Source organism: Vulpes lagopus, chromosome 14, assembly GCF_018345385.1.
Source record: "Vulpes lagopus strain Blue_001 chromosome 14, ASM1834538v1, whole genome shotgun sequence".
Taxonomy (NCBI): domain Eukaryota; kingdom Metazoa; phylum Chordata; class Mammalia; order Carnivora; family Canidae; genus Vulpes; species Vulpes lagopus.
The window spans coordinates 6510821-6536577 of NC_054837.1; the positions used below are offsets into that span (position 1 = coordinate 6510821).

Below are 25757 nucleotides of genomic sequence, written 5' to 3' on the forward strand. Positions count from 1 at the left end.
TAGTGATGTTATTCATTATTTGAAAGCTTTCCACATTATATGGCCCACATCACTTAGTGGTGTATTTTTAATGATTTTATCAATGAGCGGGTTTGCTTAGGTCTTCCTTCAATTTCACTAGGAAACAAGTGTTAAGCTTTGAAAGTGTTAGTCAGTAGACCCATTCAGCTTCTCAATATTAATCTCATTATTTCAGATTGTCTCTTTAGCTTCTTGCAGGTTTTTACCCTGGGGGGCAATATATCCTTAAGCATTCAGATAGAGAAGACAGGTGTGGCCTTTGTCTTTTAAAGAGAGAGAAAGGGCTACTATGAATGAGAGGTGGGGATTAGGAACCACGGCACATTTGACTACACTGGTTCTCAGCTAGTTCAGATTTAGGTATGAATATACATGGAAGGTAAGGATCTGGAATTACTCCTTGGAAACCATCAGAATGCCTCAGTTCTCACACAGTTTGAAACTCCGCCTCTGAGGTTTATATACTCAGCAGCAGAATTGCTAGTGTTAGAGTCTCCTGCGCTGTGTGTTGCTGGGGACATTGCTCTGCCTCTCAAGGACTCGGGATAAGTTCCCTCTGAAGATCCCCATATGTGAGTCAGTGGAGTTTTCGAACTTTGGGAAAATCCACAGTCATTGCATTTAAATAACTGGTGGCCAATGAGTGGTAACCCACCAGAGACCTATGAGACATTTAATTCCTCTCTATAATTTGCTTTGGGACAACCTCTGAAAGTATTTTTATTCATAACTTTCTTTCTTTTAAAGGGCATCCTTAGTCCACATCAACCAAGGTGGTATAAAAACAGCACTGCACTTGGTTTGCATTCTGTGCCCTGAAGCAGAAATGCCTTTAATTGTTCATTGTGAAATAAACAGATGTCTACTGGAGAAGATTATTAAAAACATTTTGTGCACTTTGGGAGAACTAGAGGTCAGGACTGCTTGACCTAGCATCTCAAAGGAAACCCAAGCCAACCCAGCTACCAAGGTAAGTGAGCTACTAATATAGCTTATTCTTAGGGCAAGATTTTCTGATTGGCAAATTTCTTTTTTTTTTAAGATTTTATTTATTTATTCATGAGACACACACAGAGAGAGGCAGAGATGCAGGCAGAGGGAGAAGCAGGCTCCATGTGGGGAGCTTGATGCCGGACTTGATCCCGGGACCCCAGGGTCATGCCCTGAGTAGAAGGCAGACGCTCAACCACTGAGCCACCCAGGCTCCCTGATTGGCAAATTTCTGGATATAGTTAAAAGGGACAGTACATTTCAAAAAGAGAATAATGGCCATCCTCGGGCCCGAGAATTCTACTTTAAAAACAGAAGATTTAATGGGCCAAATTCAGATCATAAAGAAAAGTTGCCATTAATAGGATAATTGCCTCAACACTGTAAAATAAACAGGATTTGAAATGCAGACCATCGTATTTTACAGTTAAAGGTTATTTTAAAAATCGTGGTAAGACCTAATAATAAAGTAATAAGATATTATACAGTTAGCAGGTCTATAAGAACACATTAATAATGAGGCATATCCAAATTAAGGCCTCCCTTCTACTTGCTTCAACAGGTGAACAAGGAAAACGGTGGTCCTATGAGCAACAGCAGCCAGTGGCCTGGCACTGCACCCTGCGAGGCAGCCAAGACCAAGGTATTATGTCCAGGAAAGAAATTTCAGATAAGACTTAAGTCTCAGAGCTAAGTCAACAGGGATTTGTTTGTTTTCTCCTTAGAAAAATAGACTGTTTCTATCCACTAGCTTTGTGCCTCCTCCCAAGTTCCCAGGCTTCATAAAACTTATGTTGAGGGTTTCAAGTATTCCCAAATTAATTGTTAAGTACCACGACTTGTTCCTGATAGACCTCCTTTTCCTCTAGAGCTTCCTGAAATGTAAAACCTGTACATCTTTTAAGAAGCACAAAACACTTAAGTGTGACTAAGTAGCAAACCTCCATCAAAGAGAACTGTCTATCATATTTAGAAAAGATAAAATTTCCCTTCTAAGCTAGGTCTGACGTTAGGTTTTTCTATGGTGTTCTTTCTGAAGTTGCTGCAAGATGGAAAAAATCACAACGAGAGTACCTTTTGAACTCATTAATCCTAAGACATCATTAACAAGAAGGCTTTAATGCCTAGGATCTAGAACTGCTTTGTCATTAAGTAGAATCATGGAAATTAAATGGTGCCCCCGCCCCACCCCCCATTGGGCCACTAGGTTAGGTTTAAAACATTAAATGTAAATTAAGGATACTATATTCATGTGGTCGAAAAATCGAAGGGCATGAAGCAATGGCTAACATACAATGGGAAGCACGGCCCTTGGAGCTGTGGAACTTGCCAGTGCTGTAAATGTCACCTTCCCACTTGTCTTATAGCCATATCACTATATTAATAAGGAGAATCTTTTTTATTTTTTGAAAGAGAGAGAGGGAGGGAGATCAGTGGAGGGAGGGGCAGAGGGAGAGGGAGAATCTTAAGCAAGATCCACACTCAGTGTGGAGTCTGTCCCAGGGCTTGAACTCACAACCCTGAAATCGCCACCTGAGCCAAGATCAAGAATCGGGTGCTCAACGACTGAGCCACCCAGATGCCCCATTAAGGAGAATCTTGAAATGTAGAGGCGAGTCGGAGGAAAATGGAAATAGACCGGCAAGGATGGCAAGAAAGAGGGCAGGAAAAGGAGAGTAGGAGGATGGAAGGAAGAGGGTGTAGCCCATTGGGGCTGAGACAACTAAGAGCTGGGTAGCTTCTAAGCAATGGAAATGTGCTTCTCACAGTTTGGGAAGCCGAAAGGCTGACATCAGCCTGCCTGCAGGATCGGGTTCTATGTCTGGCGAGGGCGAGCTTCCTGAATCCTGGATGGCTGTCTCCCCCGGGGAACCTCACCTGGCCTGGGGAAGGCAAGGGTGCCCTCCCAGGCCTCCCATCTAATAAGGGCACTTCTCCATGTGTAAGGGCTCCACTCTTCTGACCCAATCACCTCCCAAAGGCCCACCTCCTAATACCATTACCTTAGGGTTAGTTTCAACCTAAGTTTTTGAGGAGGACACCAACATCAGTCCTCGGCCGCCTGGGAGAACCAGGGCTGTATACAAAGGATCTTGCAATTGTCCTTTCAGGGGACGTGTATTTGTGTAAGAATGGAAGAGGAAGGAGCGCCTCGCTGGCTCAGTCAGTGTAGCGTGTGACTCTTGATCTCAGGGGTGTGGGTGCGAGCACCGTATCGGGTGTGGAGATTATTTTAAAAAAGTAAAATCTTGGGGCACCTGGGTGGCTCAGTCAGTTAAGCGTCTGACTCTTGATTTTGGCTCAGGTCATGATCTCAGGGTTGTGGGATGGAGCCCTGCCTCAGGCTCCACGCTCAGTGCAGAGTCTGCTTGAGATCCTCCCTCTCCCTCTCCCGAGCTGCCTCTCTCTCTCTCTCTCTAAAATAAATAAAACCTTTAAACAAATCTTTAAAAAAAAAAAAAAGAATAGAAGAGGAAGAAATGGGAAGAGTAAAGAAAAAAAAAAAAAGACATTTATCTGGGGAAGTGTGTGAGTGAGCCACTGGGAATTCTGCACCAAGTGAAATTCTTGAATAAATTTGCTCGTATTGCTCCCCCCCTCCCCCGATATCCCTTTTATCTAAACTCAGCCAAGTATATTTTATTATTTTGAGGTTTAGGCTTTAGGGAAGAGTTCAGAACTAATAGGAGTCAATAGTGGGAGAGAGGCAAGCAGGGTTTCTCCTACCAGGAACAAACTAACCTTCCTGTGGGGCAGGCTGGCCCGGTGGGATCCAGCATTCCCGTGTGCGGGGAGGTGGGTTCTGGGGTGTGCGAGCCGCTGCGGGGGGGGGGGGGGGGGGGGGCACTGACTGCGAGCAGCTCCGTTTACACTGCCGCCGGCCCTACAGCAGGTGGCGGTGTTCCTTCTCTTCCCGGCAGCTTTTGGCGTTCCCTCTTCTGTTTTTCAATCCACATGTAAAGGGCTGCCTCCCTGACACCCTTGGGAGATGCTCCAGTGGTCCTGGCATGAAGAGGAGAAGCAAATAGGCAACGTGTAGCAATTCGTGGTTTGGTGTTTGATCTGTGGAGCCCTGATCTGGTCTAGAGAACCGCCCCACTTCACGGGGAGACCCTGAGCGTCACTAATCATATTGTTTACTCACCCCCGTCTCCGCTGTACTAGACCCTATTTCGGATCCTCAGGGAGGCTTCTTGCTCCCTTTGCTCACGCCTGTCCGAGGCTTGAGAAGACTAATAAAAGCTCTCTCTAGCCAAATTTCTCTCTGATGAACATGTTTGGGTTTTCATCAAAATGAGGTTTTCTTCCCAGCTTTATTCACGAATTAACCCAGGCTGTGATCCAGGGTCCCTCACTGAGAAGCTACATAATCTGGGCATATAAACCCTCTGGGCTTCTGGTCATCATTTGTAAAATGGGATTGGTAAACTAAGGGACTTTTGAGGTTTCTCCTAGCTCTTATACTCTTGGATCCTCAAATAGTCGGCCACTGCCCTGCGTAGTGGTTGTACTGTGATACCGGAGGAGTAATTCTGGTATTTTCTTTGAGCAACTGCTTCAAAGCAATGAGAAAATAGCTTCATGCTATTATTAAATAGCATGAAAAGTCAGAGTAGATTGAGGGGAAACAGTTGATCTGTGGAGAGGGGCTACTCAGGGTCAGGTACAGCATGTCCACTACACTAGACACCACGTATGACAGATATTCTCACGTATTTCTGTGGTGCAGCAGACACTGACCACGCATTCAGCCTTAAATGCTAGAACTTCCTTAGCGTGCTCATTTATTTAAAAATGAAATCAGGGTTGCGCTGTCTCCCTGGTTTAGTTGATATTTTTCTGATGATGGACATTTGTTGATTTTTAGACTCAATTCTTCTATTGGGTGAAATCTTTTTTTTTTTTTTTTTTACCTTATGAAAACACTAAGCCATCATTGTAAAGGACTTTCAACCCATACAGAAAGGAAGAAGTGGAAAGAGAAGTTCTCCCCCTGACGCCCTCCCTCCCCATCCTGTAGACAGAGATAAGCAGTGTTATCTTCTCGTTTATCCTTTCCGATATTTTCCATGGATTTATGCAAACATGGATATATGTATTATCACCTCTGTTTTATTTCACTGAATTTTCATGAATAATTTTATAGCACGTATTAATCCTAGAGTAGAAATATGCATGTAACACAGAGGAGAGACCTAGTGAAAAAATTATAGGGTTAGGGAGCAAGATAGTTGACAAACAGAAAACAGTTGTTAATCAAATTGTCATGATAGCAATGATTTTTTTTTATGATTTATTTATTTGAGAGAGAGGGAACACAAATAGGGAAAAGGAACAAAAGGGAGGGAGAGAGAGAATCCCAAGCAGACTCCCCGCTGAGTGCAGAACCCAGCGCAGGGCTGGATCTCAGGACCCTGAGATCACGACATGAGCCGAAATCAAGGGTCAGATGCTTAACCGACCAAGTTACCCAGGCACCCGGATAGCAATGATTCTTAAATGATGGAGGTTCTAGGAAGAATTGACCAGGGAAGATTGTCTGTTTTAAGGAGACATTTCTAGGGGAGTGGGGTGTAGTCATGGTGGTAGACGGCCACCAGCAATTACGCTATTTCTCTCCATGCTTCCTACTAAGAGGTAGAGTCTCTTTCTCCTCCCTGGAATCTTGACAGGCTCCATTACTTGCTTTGGTCAATAGAATGTGGCAAAAATGATGCTATTCCAGTTCTGGGCCTAGACCTGGCAAGTCTAGTGTTTGCTTTCTTGGATGATAAGGAAGACTGACAACAGTGCTGAAGACAAAGGCCTCATGGAGGCAGTGAGACCTAAGGAGGGAGACAGGCCCAGCCCCTCACTATTTCAGGCACTCCAGCTGGGCCCTAGCCCCGTGCTTGATATCATTATGGGTCCTCCAGCCCCAGTCAAGCCACCCCAACCAACAGTACATGAAGGAAAGACAAGCTGTCATCATTGTGTTCTGTCCCTAGTGTAGAATGGCGAGTGAGAAAACAGTCGATGCTGTTGTAAGCTGCCACGTTTCGGGGGTGGTGTATTATGCATAATAAATAACGGAAATCCATGTCTGAACGTTGGGTGTTGGCTTAAAAAGAATCTAAGACACGTGGCGTTGGCTTTGGGACCAAGCATTGGGTAGAGGTTGGAGAGGTGATGAGGGAACTCTCTCTCTCTCTCTTTTTTATTTTTATTATTATTATTTTTTTTATTTATGTATGATAGTCACACAGAGAGAGAGAGGCAGAGACACAGGCAGAGGGAGAAGCAGGCTCCATGCACCGGGAGCCCGATGTGGGATTCGATCCCGGGTCTCCAGGATCGTGCCCTGGGCCAAAGGCAGGCGCCAAACCGCTGCGCCACCCAGGGATCCCTCTCTCTCTTTTTTAAATTAACTAGTTATTTTTTACTTTCTATTTTTTAAAAGATTTTATTTATTCATAAAAGACACACACACACAGACACACATACACACACAGAGAGGCAGAGACACAGGCAGAGGGAGAAGCAGGCTCCACACAGGGAGCCCGACGTGGGACTCAATCCTTGGTCTCCAGGATCACGCCTGGGCCGAAGGTGGCGCTAAACCGCTGAGCCACCCGGGCTGCCCTACTTTCTATTTTGAAACAATTTTAGACTTACACCAAAGTTGTAAAAATGGTACAGAGTTCATGTGTGTTCTGCACCTAGCTGCCCTAATAGTAATAAATGCATTAACCACAGAGTAATGATCAACACCCAGAAATCAACATAAGCTGCAGCCCTGTATGAATTCCGCCAGCGTTTCTGGTGATTCTCTTTTCCTGTTTCAGAATCCAGTCCAGGGCCCTGTGTTTGCACTTAGTTGATGTATCTCCTCCGTCTGGGAAGGACTCTCCCAGTGGAGGCTCCAGGGGTAGTGAGGAAATTGTCCTGGAGGCTGGAGAAGTGGGGCTAAGCAGCGGCAAAATGTGTGGCAGCCGCTGCGTGCAGTGAGACACGGAAGACGGAGGTTGCAGATCTGGCGAAGGCGATTTCCAAGCTGCATATTCAGAGTATCGGTTGGCTTCCTTTAGTGATGTGTGATGGTGTTGTTACAAGAGAGACGCCTTAGAACATGCACTCTTCCGTTTTCAAGTGGCACGTAGAGGAAACAGAGCCAATGAGATTCTCTGTAGTCAGCAATAGTTTCAAGGCAAGAAATGGCCTCAGGGGCCTGCCTGTCAAATGTGGCCTCAAGGTAAAAATCCAATCAAGACTCTATGTTGAAGCCTCTAAACATGTTAAGATGTTGTCTCATAGACCCTCTTGTCTAGCCGAAAGGGCTTTTAAGAAGAATCTTCAGGGGAGTCCAACAGTAGCTGCTTCAACAAGGCCCAGAAATTTGTCTTTGGAAGAATTACAGATGTTGCTTTATGGGCATAGTTGTGGGCAAGAAGGAAACTTCACTAAGAGTCACAGAAAACCCACACAATTTTGAAGACAGCTCTATTGATGAGATCCCCACCGGCCTGGACTAGAGAAGAAAAAGACTGTTGAGAATGTAAAATAAAATGCCACCGGGCTCCCGACTTTCAATGGAAAGGACCCAGCCTGAGAGAGCTGTTCAGCCAGAGGGCAGGCAATTACTTGTTTATGGAAACGGGAGCCTCGAAGGTCATAGCCTGTACCCTGGAGCCCGGAGCCAGTAACCGTGGTTCGGAAAGCGGCTCCCAGGGAGAAGAACCAGATCCTCGAGGAGGTCTGGGTCTGCAGAGTGAGGGTGACTTTCAGAACCGCTATGGATGGTGGCTGCTTTGTGCCTTGTTTCCCCCGTCCTGAACACACGTGTCCATCGTAGTTGACTCATTCCTGTCTGGGCGCTGTATGTCGTGTGGTTCACAGGTCTCCAGAGGAAGAGGAGCAGCATCTAAAAGGCCTCAGCCACTCCTAGGGCCCAGTGTGTGTCATTAGATCCTGGATCTTAGAGCCAGTGCTGCACAGAACGATAATTTGGGGGGAGGGTGTGTGTATGTGTGTGTGTGTGTGTGTGTGTGTGTGTGTGCGTGTGAAGTGTCGTGGCCAAAGGGTGGGATATGATAGAGTGTTTCCCAATAGGACTGCTGATAGTTCCTCCCATTCCAGGCGCTCCCTCCATTCGGAAGTGTGGTCTCTTTCCTGCCCCTCGGATCTGGGCTGGCCCTGTGATGGGCTTTGGCCAGGAGAATAAAATGGAGGTGACCTTCTGGGGCTTCCACACCATGGCTTTCGCAGGCCTTATTGCCTCTGCTTTCTCTTTCTTGGGATCCAGGCTGTAAAGAGGCTGGGAGCATAAAGGGGCTGGGACTGGCCCACTGAATGATGAGCGATCACATGAAGAGAGGGGGCCAACAGCCACTTCAGCTGGCCCAGCCTAAGTGTCAGATGCAGGGGTAGCATCTTGACCATTTTGGCCTCAGTGAGCAAACTCACAGCTACGGGCCACCGTGTCTGACCCCAGCTGCCATCCTGGGAAAGCAGAACTGCCCAGCTGTGCCCTTTCCAAACTGCAGAATTGTGAGCAAAGAAGCGGTCGTGGTTGTCTTAAGTTACAGAGCTTATGGTGGCTTGTCATGCAGCAAAAGATAACTGAAGCCATTACCAAACGTCAGGGTTCTTCCAACTGCCTTAACCTCCTCCCATGGGCTGTGAGGAGGCAGAAACAATGTCAGGTAAAGAAGCCAAGTTTCACGGAGACTCTGTTCCGTAAAGGCTGGACTCTGTATGCCATGGTCATGGCTCTGTGCACAGAATGAGCACATAATTAGCCCAAATATTTGTTGATTGGACAATTAAATGAAAGGGTGGAGATAAAAGATGTCACATCATGAAAGAGGTAGACAAAAAAGATACTTTAAACAGTTGTCTCATTTTCGCCTTCAAACAGGTGCTCTTCATTTTCAGAAACACTGATGCCCCGGAAGCCAGAAGGATGCTGTGAAGGGCAAGATTTGTAGGAGTGAGGCACAGGGCAGCCTTGACTCCTTCTCCATGTCCATCCCGTGGCTACACAAAAGAGGGCCCCTCTGGGAAGCACCTGGCAAGTGCCCCAAGACCTACTGGCAGATACAAATTAGTACCTTTTTCTAGTGGAAGAGTTAAAAGCAGAACATGTATTCCATAGGACCATTGGAGTTAATACTAAAAGGACCCGAGTACAATGTGCAGTAGACAGTGTTAGGTTGGAAAGTAAAGCAGTCGAAGCGGATTTGTCACGTTAGGTCTCTTCCTTCACTCTCTGGCCCACATCACAATTTCTGAATGCATCTTGGACACAGCAAGCGCCTGTTCCACTCCGCGGCTCTCCCAGAATACCCCCACCCTCATTTCTCTGAGAGTGATCATTTCCTAGGGCACACCTCTCTGCCGGGCTGGGAGACCCAAGTGCCCTGTGCAACAGCTCCAGGAGGGCTAACAGATAAGAAGGGAAAAATTCTTTTTTCGGATATGGTAACTTGTAGCGCCTTCCGGAGAAGTGCCTTCTGGAGAAATGTCTTGGACTAATAAGCATCTTTATTCAAAAGAACCGTGACATTTATAATCAGGATAAATGAAATAAGGGGAAAAGCCTTGGACCCTTGGAAGGATAGGGTGGTTTAAATTCAAACCAGTAATCATTATATTTTTTTCTATTCTGTATTATTTAGGAAAACAGTGGTTAAACAGATAAAAATAGAAAAGATTGCTTAAAAATTAAAGCCATTGATTTAGATCTCTATTTGAAAGGTCAGTGTGTGGGAGACGAGGAAGGCATTATAGCAATCAGTGTTCAGCAAAAGACATTTTAGCAGCAGAACCTCCAAAAAGCACATCAACTATTTATATCACCCACATCAAGTTGGTCATTTCATTTATCAAAGAAAATAAGAAAGTTATTTTCTTTGGACATCCTTTGGGTGTAGTAACAATATAGTTTTGGAATCAGCTGTTAGAAACTATAATTAAAGCTGGTTTATCGTGTTTACTAATTATTCTGCATAGTTAGCCTCCCCGAAGCTTTATATAATTCCCCCTTTGTTACAAGCTTCTGTTTCTCCCTAGGGCGGTCTGAATCCGGACAGGTAAAGGACTGAAGTGCCTGGAAACCGATGTCTTGTAATACCTGTACGGCCAAGCAGATGTCCGCAGTTGAAGTTGAAATTTTAAACCACCTGTACGCCAGGTAGAGTCAGCTATTTAAGAGTTTTCAGCTCTACCACTTGGGTAAGGGGATCCCCTGAGTACAGGACGATGTGAAGAGAAACAAAAATCGAAAACTGAAATTTCCTTGAGGAACCTATGTGGTACGGGGCGGGGGGGGGGGGGGGGGGCGGTGTTAATTCAGTAATTCCTGATATCTACCTGCTATTACTGTCTGGCTGACCAAATGTCTGTCGACACCAGTGATCCTTTGGTTCAGTGCTGGGGAGGAGGGGGGCTCATGTTCAGAGAAGCAGGGAAACTCCTGTTCCGTTTTCCTCCCCCTGCCAGCGGGAGTGCTGTGGGCCAACCTCCCAGGCCCGCGCTTCAGTGCTGGGGGGCGCGCCCCCCCCGCCCCCCGAAGAACTCTGTGCCAGGGGAATGAAAAAGCATCCTCTCTCCTCGCCTCCAACGCGCAGCACTGGGCCCATTTCCTCCCGGGGAAGTGGATTTCAGAGCATTGCAGACTCCTCCCCAGGTAGGGCAGGTTCCCGGGGAGGGGCAGGGGAGGGCGTACTAATAGCAGGGACCCCGGGACGGGATCAGCAACCTGAGAAACACAGGTGCGAAGTTTTACCTTCGGCAGCCGACCTCCCTTCCTTTAACCTGCTCTTCATCTCCCATCCCCCACCAGGTAGCGGCATTTGCTACCGGTGGAGCACAGCTCAGCTCCTGAACCATGCACTCCGGTGGAGCAGCTAGAGAGCAGGGAGTCCTGGTTTAGTTGTGAAACAAGGCAGTCTCTGGCTCACCCTAGGCTGTGCACACGGGGCTTTCATTTCTGGAAACCAGACGGAGCCCTTCTCCTACTCTTTCCAGACACCCCCCCGCCGCTTCCCTTTTGTACGTGTGGCCTCTCCCTCCCGCACGCTGACCAGGGCCCGCACACGGCCTCCGACCAACACCGACTGCCCGGATCCCGCAGGTTGCGAACTCCTGCGGCGCTCCCCTGAGAGCCAAGTGTCAAGGAGCCGGGGCCACCCGAGGAACGCTGTGAATGCCCCGGGCGGGGCGAGCAGTCGCGGGCTCGGGGGCGGCCCCGGCCTCCAGCAAGCCGTCGTGGGGCTCCGGGCTCCTGGGCTGCCTGCGAGCACGGTGCGCCGGGGACAGCCGCTCCGGACGGCCACCGCGTCCTGGCGGACCTCCCCGGGCGGCTCGTGCTTCCCTGCCCTTCACTCGCAGGTCGCTCCATCCTCGCAGCCTACCCAGGCACAGCGCGGCCGGCGCCTCAGCCCCGCTCCCAGCCCCGCTCCCAGCCCCGCTCCTCTGGGCTCCACCGGCCCGCTAGGTGGTGCTTCCCGAGCAGGGCAACGGGCGCGCCCCCCCTCGGCCGGCGTGGATGGGGCCGGCGTGGATGGGGCCGGCGTGGAGGGGGCCGGCGTGGAGGGGGCCGGCGTGGATGGGAGCCGGCGTGGAGGGGGCCGGCGTGGAGGGGGCCGGCGTGGAGGGGGCCGGCGTGGAGGGGGCCGGCGTGGAGGGGAGCGGCCGGTGCTCAGGCGCGGAGCGCACGGCGCAGCGGCGGGGCCCGTGCGGCCCCCGAGGCCCTCGAGGCCAGGCCCGCCCGCCCGGGCCGTCGCGTACTTGGCAGGTCTGTGGCGCCGCCCGGCCGGGGCCGAGCCCTCCGAGCAGCGGGGCCAGCGGGACCCGCAGCGGGGCGCATCCGACAGTCCCCGGGCCCGGGCGCAGCCGCCGCAGGGCAGCGCAGCCGCCGCAGGGCGAGGCCGCCCCGGCTCTGCGGCCACCGGCCCCGGCTGTCCGGCCGCCCGGGAAGCACGCGAGCGCGCCGGGGCCGCGGGGGGCACGTGCGAGGACGCGGGGGCTTGTGTAACCGGCTCCCCCGGCGCCGCGCCCGCCCTCCCGCCGCTCACCGGCCGCCCCCGACCCTCCTCGGGGACTGGGAATTTGGAAAGTTCCCCAACTAGGGGCACACGTGACCGCCGCTGAAAGTAGTCCCGGCCGCGGCCCGCGGAGCCCTCCGCCGCCCCTTGAAGCCTCTCGGCCCCGCCCACCCGCCGGGCCGCGCTCCCTCCCGGCCCGGACTCCTGGCTCGGGCCCGGGGCGCAGCCCGACGCGCGGAGCGCCGACGCCGGCCCGCGGCGATCCAGCCGGCCGGGTTTTCGCGGCGGCCCGCGGGGGGCGGGGCCAGGCGGGTCCGGAGCCCGGAGCCCGGAGCCCGGAGCCCGGAGCCCGGAGCCCGGCCCGGCGCGGAGCGGGGAGCAGGCGCCCCGAGGGGAGGGGACGCCCGCTCTCGGGGGCGAGGCGGGGGCGGCGCGGTGGCTCCCGTCCCCGGAGTCCTGGGCCCGCGGCGGCGGGGGGTGGGGCGGCGGGAGCGAGCCGGGGGCGGGGACACGCGCGGAGACACAATGGGGGGTGTTCCTCGGGATCACGCCGACACGCGGGGAACGAACACGCGGGGGGCACAATAGGGGCGGTCCTCGGGCTCACGGCGACGCGGGGGGACACAATGGGGGTGTTCCTCGTGCTCACGCCGACGCGGGGAGCGGGCACGGGGGACAGGCACGCGGGGGGATACCGACACGCGGGGAACGGACACGCGGGGGGATACAATGGTGTTCCTCGTGCTCGCGCCGATACGCGGGGGCGAACACGCAGGGAACGGACACGCGGGGGGCACAATGTGGGTTTTCCTTGTGCTCACACCAACGCGGGAGGGACGGGGGAGGACACGCGTGGGGACACAATGGGGGTGCTCCTCGTGGTCACACCGACACGCGGGGAGCAGGCACGGGGGAGTGGACACGCGAGGGACATAGTGGGGGTGTTCCTCGTGCTCAGACACACGGGAACAGACGCGGGGGCACCGACACGCGGGGAGCGGACACGCGGGGGCACGCGGGGCGGACCCAGGGCGCTGCGGGCGGGAGAGGGGCGCCCCGGGTCCGCTGGCCCCGCCTGCGCCCCCCCTGCGCCCCCCCTGCGCCCCCCGGTGCGCGGCGACCTCCGACTCGGGTCCGCGACGCCCCCGCCCGCCGCTGCAGGAGCGGCCGCGGCAAGTGCAGCTCCGGGGGCCGCTCGCACTGGGCATGCTCGGCGGTCGCCCCCCCGCCCCTCCCCCGCCCCTCCCCGGCCCCCTCCCCGGCCTCGCCCCCCGCCCCCCGCCTCCCCCCGGGCTCCCGGGCGCCGGGCTCGCGGCGGCGGCGGCGGGGGCGGCGGCGGCGGCGGCGGGGGCGGGGGCGGCGGTGATGTGGCGGGACTCTTTGTGCGCCGCGGCAGGATACGCGGCGGGGCGGGCGTGCGCGCTGCTCGGCGGCCTCGTCTCGGAAGCTGCAGCCATGATGGAAGTTTGAGAGTTGCGCCGCGGAGAGGCGAGGCCGCGCTCAGGGAGGGAGATGAGAGACGGCGGCGGCCGCGGCCCAGAGCCCCTCTCAGCGCCCGTGAGCAGCCGCGGGGGCAGCGCCCTCGGGGAGCCGGCCGGCCGGCGGCGGCGGCAGCGGCGGGCGGCCCGCCCTCGGCCTCGGCCTCGCGCTCGCGCCCGCCCTCCCGCCCGCGCCCGCGCCCGCGCCCGCCCGCGCCCCCGCCCTCGCGCCCGCCCGCGCGCCCCCGCGCCCGCCCGCGCCCGCGCGCGCCCGCGCCCCCGCCCGCGCCCCCGCGCCCGCGTCTAGCCGTGCTCCCGTCGCTCGGCGCCCCGCGCGGGGGACCGTGGAAGCCGCGGGCCCGGCCGGGCGGCGGCGGCTCCGGGGAGGGGGCCGCGGCCGCCGGCGCCCCGCTGCCCCCCCCGCTCCCGCCCGCACCACGGCGGCGGCGGCGGCGGCGCGCGCAGGGCCCCGGGCCGCCCGAGAGCCTGCCCCCCGCCGCCGCCCGGCCGCCCGGCCCCCCGGCGCCGCCCCGGCCCGCGGCCGCCAGCCCGCCTGAGCGCGCGCAGGCCCCGCCGCCGACGCCCGCCCCGGCCGCGCGAGGGCCGCCCGCCGCCAGGCCCGGGGCCGCCTGCAGCCTGCGGAGGAGGCCGCGCCGCCCGCCGCTCCTGCCGTCTCTCTCCTCCTTCCTCTCCAGCCACCGGCTCCCAGACATGACAGCCATCATCAAGGAGATCGTCAGCAGAAACAAAAGGCGCTACCAGGAGGATGGGTTCGACTTGGACTTGACCTGTATCCCTTTCCGCGCGGCCGCGGGCGCCCCGGGACCCCGGACCGCGGACCCCGGCCCCGGCCCCGGCCTCGGCCGCCCCGGCCCGGCCCGGCCCGGCCTCCGACCTCGGCCCCGGCCCCTCCGCCCCGGCCGCGGCTGTCGGGCAGCGGCGGGTCCCGGCCCTGCGCGCGCCCGGCCCCTCCGAAGGGCCATTGTCCGCTCCCGCAGGACACGGCGCCCCGTCGGCGGACCCGGAGCCGGGAACCCGGGCTGCCCAACGCGCGGAGGGGACGCGGCGCCCGGACTCCGAGGTCGAGCACATTTCGGTCAGATCTTGGCTCTAGGCCCCTAGATCGACGGCATAGATTAGATTAAAATGAAAATTAGCGTTGCACGTATGCAGATTGCATCAGAATCTCGCAGTGATTTAGTTTCCTGGGTTGGTTGCAGGGATAGACTCTTTTTTTTTTTTTTTTTTTAATTTGTAATGGGAGTTGTGAGCTGATTTGCATAACTTTGGAAGCAGAATCGTTTTCAGCACACGGGGCGTTCGTTGGAGGGCACAAAGAGTAGGTTCGTATGTGTTCAAGCCGAGTTGAATTACAACCTGGAACTGCCTCTCCCAAGTTGTGTAGTTTGCGATCAGCAGTGTCACAGGTAACAGACGTTCTCAGCCGCTCTTGCTGCTCGGTCTTTCTGAAATTTGCCTCCCCCCCTCCCCCCTTCCTTGATGGGGTGATCCAGGACAGGGCTTGAGATTTTGCAGCTCAGCCGCATTTTTTGTTCAGTGGTCTTGTCTCACGTAGCAGAGTGGGGATTGACTGCTGCTTGATTCCGGAGGAGCGTGTTGTGTGGGTTCTGGGGTATTGTGTGCAGCAAATCGTGATTGCAGTCATGAAGCTTCAGTTCTTCCTTGAAATACAAGTGTCACTGCGACTCCAGAACTGGTGCTCACCTCATCCAGCTTTCAGGACTCCCGACACCTCCTGATGTCCGTTAATTGTACTCGGGCTCGGGTGTAAGGTCAGGTGTAATTTACCAGCTAATCACCAGCAACGCAGGCAAGAGCTGATCACTCCAGCTTCGCATGCTGTAGGTATGTTAGCTGTTTTTCCACACAGTGTCTTAAATTTACTGACTTAGGTTGTTGAATGACACAGAAACCCAAGAATTTTTAACAGGAGTATCGTTTCGGTTGCCTAAAAGTTAGGCCTTTGTACCTGAAAAGATAGCGGTTATTGAAAGGCATTGATCTTGGCAGTTTCAGGTATAATGAACTGGTTTTGATCAAGAGTTGGGGCAGAGAGCCCTCCTTTTTTTTTTTTTTTTTTTTGTCAGAATGGAAAGTATCACAGACGTTCAGCGTTCCTGCTTAGGCCAGTGTCTTAAGGCATGAAAACAGAATTGACTTGTGGGTCTGAGATGCCCGCAGCATCTTATTAACAAGGCCTCTCTATTAAGGCCAGAAGTTTGGTGATGTGAATTATAACAGTGGACGGTATTTAGTTCAAACGTGATTGCATCTGTTGTTATTGGAGGATTCTTAATAAAGATCATTTTTAGCGAACACCAGTAAACATTTTGCCTAAAGGTGGAGTGGCGCTGAAGGATCCATATGTCCTGCTAAACACTGTGGGGAGGATTTGGTTTTTGAAGAAAATGCTTTACATCTGAAGAGGTTTTTTTTTTTTATTCCCTTTGGATTACATGGCAGCACATAAACATGCACAGCTAATTCTGCCCAAGTGTCTGTTTTGAGATGAAGGTAAAAGTCACCGAAGAAGGAGCTTTCTAGCACACAAAACGTAAGTTTTCTGTTAATTAAAAAATTATGTATTAGAAGAATATTTAGAAGTTTTGGAGTCTGCATTGATTGCAACACTGGTCAGGCTGAACTTGACCCGCTTGCCTAGAAGGTCACCAGTTGCTGGAAAACTTCTGATTTGTAATTTATTTCAAAAGCAATCTAGCGTTAGTGTGAACTGACAGCCGTCTGGGTGTATAGGAACAAACTGATTACACGTTTCTTTGACTTTTTAGGAAAAATCCCCGAGCAAAAACCAATGTCTGTGGATGCTGTTTGGTAGATTGCTTTTATCATTCAGAGTAGGTTTATTTTTACGTTACCGTTTGCTCTAAAATAGGGCTTTAAGATTCAGATCGTTCTGCGGGCTTCTTACACAGGAGTCCTGAGCTGGTTGGCCAGCTCGCCTTTGACTTCACAGGTGTGTGCCTCCATACCTGAAATTTACGTGACTTAAAGACTGTTACTAGAATGGTACTTTTAGTTAGGGTGTGCATAGAAAGCAGTGTCAGACGCTGCGTCAAATGACTAATAACACTTGATTTCTAGAGTTGTGGTTTTATTGAGCCAAATATTGGTATGAAAAAAAATCATTTAGGAAAAAGTCAGTGAAGGGCTCTTTTTTTTTTTTGTTAGTTGGACTTTCAATAATTTTGATTACACCAGTGCACTTTGGTTTGCTTGGTTTCGCTTTAGTGTTCTCTGTGTATTGTGGGGGGAAATTAAGGTGGCCATTGAGGACTTTCGCAGGTTGTAGTGTCTGTTTCAGCAGCTAGCCTGTGAGAAGTTACGTTCCCTTATGAGAGTAGTGATTGGAGCATTTCTATCTGATAAGAAAGATGAAGAACGTAGTGATTTCTCAGAGGAAAACTGAAGACGATTATTTGCAAAATTGAGTTGTCCTAAAAATAATTTGTTAACATCTGACTGTTAGTCTGGAAAATGGTGGTGACCATGAGACTGTAAAAAAAAAATTTAGTGTCTTTAGATTTCATGGGAACTTTAGGCTCTGTTTGTGTGTATTTTTACATCTTGATAAGTTTGCGTCTTTTCAAATATTAACCATAGGGAGTATTTTTAACTTGTAGAGGGTAACAGTGACTATGGAAGTTAACTATATTATCTTTTAAGATCAGTGATTACTGAAGTGACTGTATTGTGAGGTGTTTTTTTGTTTTGTTTTTTTAAGATTCTATTCACAGTTTTTATTTTACACTGTATTGTATCTGCTAAGTTGTATTTATTTTCCGAGCAACATGACTGGGCATCCTGATCGCTGTGTAACAGTTTACAAACTTCATTTTCATAAAGATTGTTCAAGAATAGAGCGCATCTAAAAGAATAATTTACAGTTTATATGACTTTGTATAAGGAAAAAGGAATTTTATTGCTGTCCATTGTAAAAGTTTGCACAGGAGTACAACCATCAGTACAGATTTACATTGCTTATCATACACTTAATGAATAATAGATGAATAAGCGTCATAAAATATGGTGAGGTATAACCACCGTAGTTTTACATTTATTTTTAGAGAGTATAGAAAAAGATGCATTAGTGTTCCTTACCTTTTAGAATTTTACTTTAACACGAGAAAGGCGGCTATCGATATTTTAGTTTTTATGTGGGACAGTGTATCTGCTTTTTCCTAATAACCACTGAAATAAAAATACACAAACTTCTTAATGTTCGAGATTTCCTTGGTTTTTAGAAGTAAAATCTCTAATTCTTATTTTCACATGTTCTCATTTTGAGAGTTGCCCCATTTGCTGTTTATTTGTGTGGTGATAGCTTAGTACTTTTTAATATATCTTAAGCCACTTAAGTAATCATTTCAGTGACTTTTAATGAAGGAATATTTATTATGGGAAAATCAGTGCACAAAGTTTCAACATTAATTCACTCTCAGTAAACATTGTACTGTAAAGTTTTGACCTCAGCTTTTTTAGTAAGACAGATGTGTAGGAAATGTTTTTATACTACAATAATGTATGTGAAATGGAATTTGTAAAGAGAGATTCAGAAGTGTGCATGCATATGATAGTTTCTCACTTCCTTGGAATGTTTGGGCTTGGTCATGGTACAAGGAAGCATTTAGCTTCCAGAAGCTATGTTATTAATTATCATGTAAAACATTTCTTTGATATCATTTTTTTTTTCCCCTTTAGAGACCATGAGTTCTTAAGTTCTATTTCTATCTTGTAGAGACCTCACTCTTACCTTTTTTCTCCCTCTCTGTTTTTGTTAGGTAAACTTTGATTTTAAGTGAGGTCAGCATTGGAGAATTCTTTTGGTGACCTGAATTCTTTGAGAAAATGTGTTAGAATTTGTTCTAAGGATGGAGAGACTTAAGACATTTGTATCAACGTCTGAGATAGGGGTCAGTAATGATTTCAGTAAATATTCGGTTTTACAGTGGCTTTCTGACTGGTAGCTTTGAAATGAATGCATTTGCTATCAGAGCTGTCAATAATGTTGAGGTTAGACTGCATAACCTTAAGTTCGTAAGGATTTGCTGAGCAAACTGATATCCTTAATTGTTTTATAAAGGCCACTTACTGCCACATGCATTCTTTGCTGGGTGGTCTGTCAATATGATTGCTTTTCTAAGCACTGGATATCTGCACCCACTAATGGACAATAGTTTCCTTTGTCAGGAAAGGTAAAGTTAGCATATTGGATTTGACTCTTCACCTAGCCTCTAAGTTTTTGAAATTTTTTTCACTGGTTACAGAAAAGGTATTAGCAATCTGGTTCTTTACAAGTTAATTTGCGCTGGAATAAAGGCTGTTGGGAAACGTAATAATATAAGAAGAACAAACATCACTTAGGCGTGAATTAGTTTTAGAGGGGATATTTCAGTTCAGTATAGTTAGGGCATATTCTCTTTATTTGCAGCAGTTTGCATTTAACAGGCAGGTGGACGTCTTCAGGGTGTCAGGGTATACACTTGGTTGTACTGAGAATACTGAGTAGTGGATATGTGTGGCTACATCCGACAGCACACAGTGTGCACGTGGTGTGGAAAGGAAGACTGTTGATGTATCATATTTTAGGTGGTTATGCACTTTGATGGTCATCAATAGTCATCACTTCAGATATGGACAGTGGATCTGCCATAAGTGAATATTCTGTGTAGATGTGTAAGTAGGTACAAAGTTAGCAAGCTCGTAATATTTCTAAAAAATGAGGCTACCTTGGTTGATACTGTTTTATCATTTTCACATTAGGTTACATTTATTTTAAATTACATTAAAATATTGACCATTAATTTTATCTACACATTGTGTGTACATTGTTTCATTTTAGATGTTAGGGTGGTAGTGTAGGTCCTGGAGCCAGCCAGACTGGCCTGTGTTGGAACCCTGGCTCTCCCGCTTAGCAGCTGGGTGACTTTGGGTAGGTTGCTTAGCCTTTCTCAAACTGTTTCATCTGTAAAATTTGTCTTAAAGAATAAAGGAGATAATATGAGTAATTCACTTAGCATACTACCTGCCACATTGTAAATACTTACATGGTAACAGCTGCTCTTAAGAATTATAATTTCAGGGATCCCTGGGTGGCGCAGCGGTTTGGCGCCTGCCTTTGGCCCAGGGCGCGATCCTGGAGACCCGGGATCGAATCCCACGTCGGGTTCCCGGTGCATGGGGCCTGCTTCTCTCTCTGCCTGTGTCTCTACCCCTCTCTCTCTCTGTGTGACTATCATAAATAAAAAAAAAAAGAAAAAAAAGAATTATAATTTCAGATTACCCATATAGGAGAAATTATTTGTATTTTCATATATGAGAGCAGTGATTGTAACTGAATTTCCTCAGTTTTGGACATGTTAGAATTTTCACTGGGCCAAATTACGAGTATTTTTTGAAATATGGGTATTCCTTTAGGAGTTCTAAGTCGTAGGTGTCTGTGACTTGATTGTTTCATCACAATGGAATATAAAGGTCTGTTCATTCATACTGTTGACCAGAGGCAAGTTAATCATGCTAATCAAAAAGTGTTTGCTTTGAGATACTGAGGTAAGATGAAAACTTACTGTTATTATTGTGTAATGAAGTAGACGTTTTAAAATAAATTTGTTATGAATTTTTTTTTTTTAGTGTCAGAGATAGGTCAACTTGTATATTTTATTCACAAAGTAATCTTCTCAAAAAAACTTTTAATGTAGAATACAGAAGTAATGTACACAGTTTACCCATAAAGGCGTGTGAGCATTTCTTTTTAAGTTCATTTTTGGTTGGGAGAGGCATGCAACTTTGAGTGCTAAGTTAGATTTATTACAGCACAGTTTATACTTAATGTAATCCAACAATGCATTCGTATAATTTAGGAATTTTAATTTCGTGTTAAACCTTTGTATTCATCACATTTTCACATTTGATCAAGAGTATCAATATAATATTAGGCCTTGGAAACGGGAAGAAAACTAAGGGGCCTTTTTTCTTCTTCATTGATTCTTGCCAGGGGAGGAAGGATGGAAGAAGCTTGAGACCTACCTGCTAAAGGCCATTTTGTGTGCATAGGGATGGTTCTTTTTTTTTTTTTTTTTTCCTTTGCTGGTCTCCCAGTACTATCAGTAGTAAAGCATTTGCTTTCCAATGAGGTTTTTTTGCTTATTTGTTTTGCGTTGCAGAATGAATGGTGCTCTGTCTCATTATCTATGACTATTTGATGATGTGATTTTTATATATTATGTATCGTATAAATTAGCTGTATCTTTGGTCTAAGTCTTGATAGTAGAATTGGACATTTTGACATCTTATAGGACAGTTGAGTTGTCTGAAACTCTTGTGCCACGTGCCATCTGTGTTTTGCTTTATGTCACTACCCAAAACTTAGAGTTGATCTAATATTATTAAGACTCTTTAGGATAGTTTCGAATTTTATTTCCTTTGATTTTTGTAGATTTTCAGGCTAAAATACCAGGTTTTGTTCTTTACTATTAATTGCAAGGATTTGCATTCTGCCAATTTTATATGTTTGATACTTTTGACCTTTAAAAAAGAATGTCTAAAGGTGTTAGGAAGTGCATTGTGATTTGAATCACATATTCCTTAAATCACATGTATTCTTGAAGTGATTTATAATATAGCATACGTGTCCAAAGTTGCAAACAACTCTGCTTTAAAATGTATGCGTTTTGCATATTATAGTCATTCTGAACTGATTGGAGATTAAAAGAATCAAAAACTATTTTCTACTTTTAGAATGAAGTTTGGGGGATGTTACTAAGCTTGATTTTTAGGTGTTTAATTTTAAAATGTGTATTTATGAATTACTTTACTCTGAGTCTGCTTGAGCTTTTCCTTTTTTTTTTCTCTCATAATGTGAAAACAGGGTTTTGCCAGGCTTTATTTGGCCAATGTAAAATTTATTTAACATTCTCAATGATTCGTGAAATACGAAGTAAGAGAAAAATGAGGACTTGAATCAGAAGGAGTTTTTTTTTTTTTCCTGTTTAATTAATGTAGTAGAATTAGCTGGCATATATCCTAACAGTGTCTTATCTTTGTTTAGTGTTTTTTTTTTTTTTTAATTCATAAAGTTTTTGCTTAATCTTTAGCTCATTTGGTTTTGCAAAGAAGAAAAAAGCCTGGCAAGTATTACCATCTTTTATTATTATTATTATTATTTTTTTTGTAGTATAGGAATCCTAGTTCCAGTAAGAATCAGTAGTTTGTTAAGGGCTAGTAGACATTGAGTCCAAAGAAGGATGTAGAGATTTTAGGCTCTTGGTGCAGTATTTTCCCCCATTATATCAGTAGCTCTCAAATTTGAGAGGGTGTCAGAATAACCTGGAGGGCTTGTAAAACTGTAGATTACTTGTCCCACCCTGAGAATTTGTGATTCATTAGGTCTGGGCTGGAGCCTGAGAATTTGTATTTTTAAGAAGTTCCCAAGCGATGCTGATGGCCGGGGGAATCACACTTCGTGAACCATTGTGTTATGGTATCTTCAATCAAACAAATCCTTAATGTGTTATTTTCTTTAGGTTGATAGAATTTATACATGCATTATCTCATTTGATCTGTAAATCCTAAATAGCTCAACCTGGCAAATATTATTCTGATTATGTAGATGAGACAGTAAGTTTAGAAAAGCAGCGTGATGTGGTAGATAGAGCATGGACTTGGGAGTCAGTTAGCTAAAGTCTAGCTTAACTCCTTGCTCGGCCACTTATCAGTTATGTAATAAAAGATATGTTGCTTAACGTTAGCGAATCCTGTTTTCCACATCTCTGTCATGGTGGTAAAGATCCTCGTAGGTAGTTTTTAGGTTTGTTAGAAGTATAGGTGAGGTGTTTTCAGAATATTGGTTGCCAACTGGGAGTGACCTCCTCCCACCTTGTCTGGGCCTTTGGCAGTGTCTGGAGACATCTTTTGGTGGTCACAGTTAGGAGATGGATATGGGAAGGATGCTCTTGGCCTCTGGTTGGTAGAGCCTAGGGATACTGCTATATAGCCCTACTACCGTGTAGAGTATAGTCCCTCTCACAACAAAGAATTATCTGGCCCAAATTACCAGTAATGTGAGGTTGAGAAATTCTGCTTTAAAGGTATAAAGTATCTGGTAGGTAGTAAGAGAAGTATAATATTTGATAAAAGTCATTACCTTTGCCCTTAGGCAAGGTCCTTTTAAGAAGGTCAATTTGCTAATGCATGATGGAGTGAGGCTTTTAACATCTAGGTTTTCTCACTGCTGCTAGGCGAATATTCTTTAAAATGGGAACTTTGTCCACAAAGGGTATCACTGGTAACCAAAAAGGCTTATTTGAAGAAGGCTCATGTGTTATTTGGTAGTGAAAGTGTTGCTTTGAACTTCTTTTTTTTTTTTTTTTTTGCTTTGAACTTCTTTTAGAAAAGGCTGAAGATGTTTTCAATAAACTTGTAAGTGTAACGCACCGTAAGATTTATTTAAGAGGTATGTAGAACTGCTCTAATAGGATGGATAGGCTTTATTTAAAAAAAACAAAACAAAACAAAAAACTTCTTTTTTTTTCATTTTTATGTTGCCAATAGTTTTTAAAGTAATCTTTAGCTAGTTTCCTTTAATTATGTAGTTGCTGAGCTGTTAAGAGATGCTTTGCCCCCCATGTACTTGTTTTTTTGTTGTTTAATGCATTTTTTTTTTTTTTTTTTGTCTGACACTTTATTCTAAAGCTGCTTTTATTACAGTCAGGTATGGTGTAGTTATATGTGTTGATATAAAATGACAAATTTCTGACAAGCTATACAAACTTCTCATGTCGTTCCAGATAAAGAAATTAGGACTGACTCTAAGGTTCTCTGATGCATGTGTTACATTCTTTTCTACATCCTAACTTCACTGTGTCAACCTGTTGAATCGAAAGGCTTTAATTATCTAATTTAAAAACTTGTATTAATGTGACGTTTTTAGAAAAAATTAGGATGGAGTTTTAGATTAGTTCAGAGATGAGAAAATGACAGGGGAACAGCTTTGTGGATTCTGAATTTTTTTTGTTTTGTTTTGTTTTTAGGGCAGACAAATGTAATTACAAAAGTGTTCTAGGTGTAGATTGCTGTGATTTTCTTTTTTCTTTTTTTCTATTTGCTTGATTTTATAATTTGCTTTGCCTCTCACTTTGCACAAGCAGAGTAAAATGTCAGGCCTGTTTTAAAAATTCTTAAGAAATATAAGTTTTGACTGAGTGTTGTGATTTCTTTTGGAAATTGCAGGAGATATCCAGAGATACTGATAAATATTTTAAAACCAGGACTGCTAATTATATGATAGCTTCAAATTTGTTAAGAAAAACAGATGGCATTTATTGCTGTAATTTAATTGAGTAAGGCTTATGGTATTTATTTCAGTATATGAATAATAAACTTCATTTGCTTGCTGTACTTTAGAAGAAAATGTGTCTTATAAAAATAAAACTGAGGAGAATTTTCAAAAAGTGCCTATTGCCCTACTTCTCCGAAACTTCATGTTTCTGTACTGGCTTCTAGTTTTGTTTGTATGCATCTACTTTAAAATGTAGTTCATCGTTGTGGATTTAAAAGGTGTTTGGATTTTTAAACAGTTTCCAGAGCCCCTCATAGCTGCCTTAATTATTTTAAATGGTGAAGTTGTCAGAAATATTTGTTTCCCTGTTGTTACACATTAGACTTTTTTCCAGTATTTGGCTAATATTTTTTTCTGTTATATTCTGATTTTTCTTTAGAGTGGATTTAAGATGACCTAAATATTAGGAAAGATTTTCATGATTTTGATTCACAGAATCATAATCTGTTATGCACAAAGCTGAAATGTTGGACTCCTGAAACTTTTTTCCCCTTAGTTATTTCTAGGAAAGCTATTCCATATTTAAAATCTAAGCGTATTTTATTTATTTAAGACAAAATAAAACTTACCTTTTCCTATTGTAGGAATATTAAATTGTATTGAAATTAAAGTGGATATACAAGTAATTTTTGAATAAACCACCACATCATTTTATACCAAAGTCAGTACAACTCTGTCACTTTCCTGTCTTTAATCAGAAAGGGTATGGCTTGTCATGATGATACTGTTTCCTGGAGCATATTTTGAATGATACAGTTTATATTTGCATAAGTTGCCTCAGTAATTGGTGATATTTATTGATGAAATGTTTGCTGTGCACTTGTAATCAAAACTTGGCATTTGTTAGTGTCAGATTTTAAAGTGCCCAGATATTAAAATAGGGAGATACTTTAACCTTATTAGCTAAATGATTTTTCTTAACAAATGTATTAATTCATGTACTTATAACAAAAATATTGAGGAAGAAACAAATTCTTTTTTTTTTCTTCTCTTTTTTTTAAACAAAATTAGTTGCTAGAGTAACAATTTTCTAAGTGAGATAACGTTGTTTCAATACTAAAACATAAGGAAATTTTTATCTAGGTGTGGTATATACCTTTTTGGTGCTAATGAAAACAAAGTAATGATAAAAATACTTTGTGAATGTATGCATGTATGTTTTTTGAAAACTGAAGAAGCAATCTGACATCTGGATAGTTTTCATGGACTACTTGTAGGAAATTTATGTAAAATAAATATACCAGTACATCGAGAAAGTATGATGTAGTTTTGAATATCTAGTTTCTATTCACTGTAATTAGGATTATAGGTAATACTGTAAAATACACTAAGGTGCTGGATATTAAGGCTATTTGGAATCTTTTTAATACTGAAAAGGTCACACAGATTGTGATTACTGTGTAGTGTCCAAGAACTAAGGCTTGCCATCTGTTACTCAGATATAGGAAAAAGTTAAGATAATCTAGTGATATAAGTGGTTTTGACATTTCTGTGTTTTAGAATCATCTATTAATTACAGTCTTTAAAGACTAATATCAGATTTTAAGCTTTTGCAAAAACAAAACTTAGTGGTTATGCCAGTGTTTATATTTTTCTACTAAAAATGCAAAGATAGGGTTGAGAACTAAAGCTTATGTAATGGAAGCCTGGCTTTTAGTCATTTAGTTTTACAAGATTATTTGGATATTTAAGTGGAAACATCATGTTTTTTTTTTTTTTTTATTTTCTTATTTATTTATGATAGTCACAGAGAGATAGAGAGAGGCAGAGACACAGGCAGAGGGAGAAGCAGGCTCCATGCACCGGGAGCCCGACGTGGGATTCGATCCCGGGTCTCCAGGATCGCGCCCTGGGCCAAAGGCAGAC

The 25757-nt window shown here is 46.4% G+C and overlaps 1 protein-coding gene and 2 long non-coding RNA genes across 3 annotated transcripts in view; all 3 read left to right on the forward strand.

The window, feature by feature from the left end:
- Positions 1-10276, forward strand: part of LOC121475275 — a 31422-nt gene extending 21146 nt beyond the window's left edge. The window contains exons 3-5 of the long non-coding RNA XR_005983699.1: positions 769-991; positions 1574-1654; positions 10063-10276. This is a non-coding gene — a long non-coding RNA (uncharacterized LOC121475275). The remainder of the gene's footprint in view (positions 1-768; positions 992-1573; positions 1655-10062) is intronic.
- Positions 10277-14102: 3826 nt separating this feature from the next.
- Positions 14103-25757, forward strand: part of PTEN (phosphatase and tensin homolog) — an 88359-nt gene continuing 76704 nt past the window's right edge. Inside the window, exon 1 of the mRNA XM_041729486.1 lies at positions 14103-14306. Within this exon, the coding sequence (XP_041585420.1) occupies positions 14228-14306 (79 nt within the window). The 5' untranslated portion in view covers positions 14103-14227. The remainder of the gene's footprint in view (positions 14307-25757) is intronic.
- LOC121475823 lies at positions 14364-25678 on the forward strand. Its single transcript, XR_005983815.1, has 3 exons — positions 14364-15382; positions 16001-16091; positions 25636-25678. It is a non-coding gene; the product is annotated as an uncharacterized LOC121475823 (long non-coding RNA).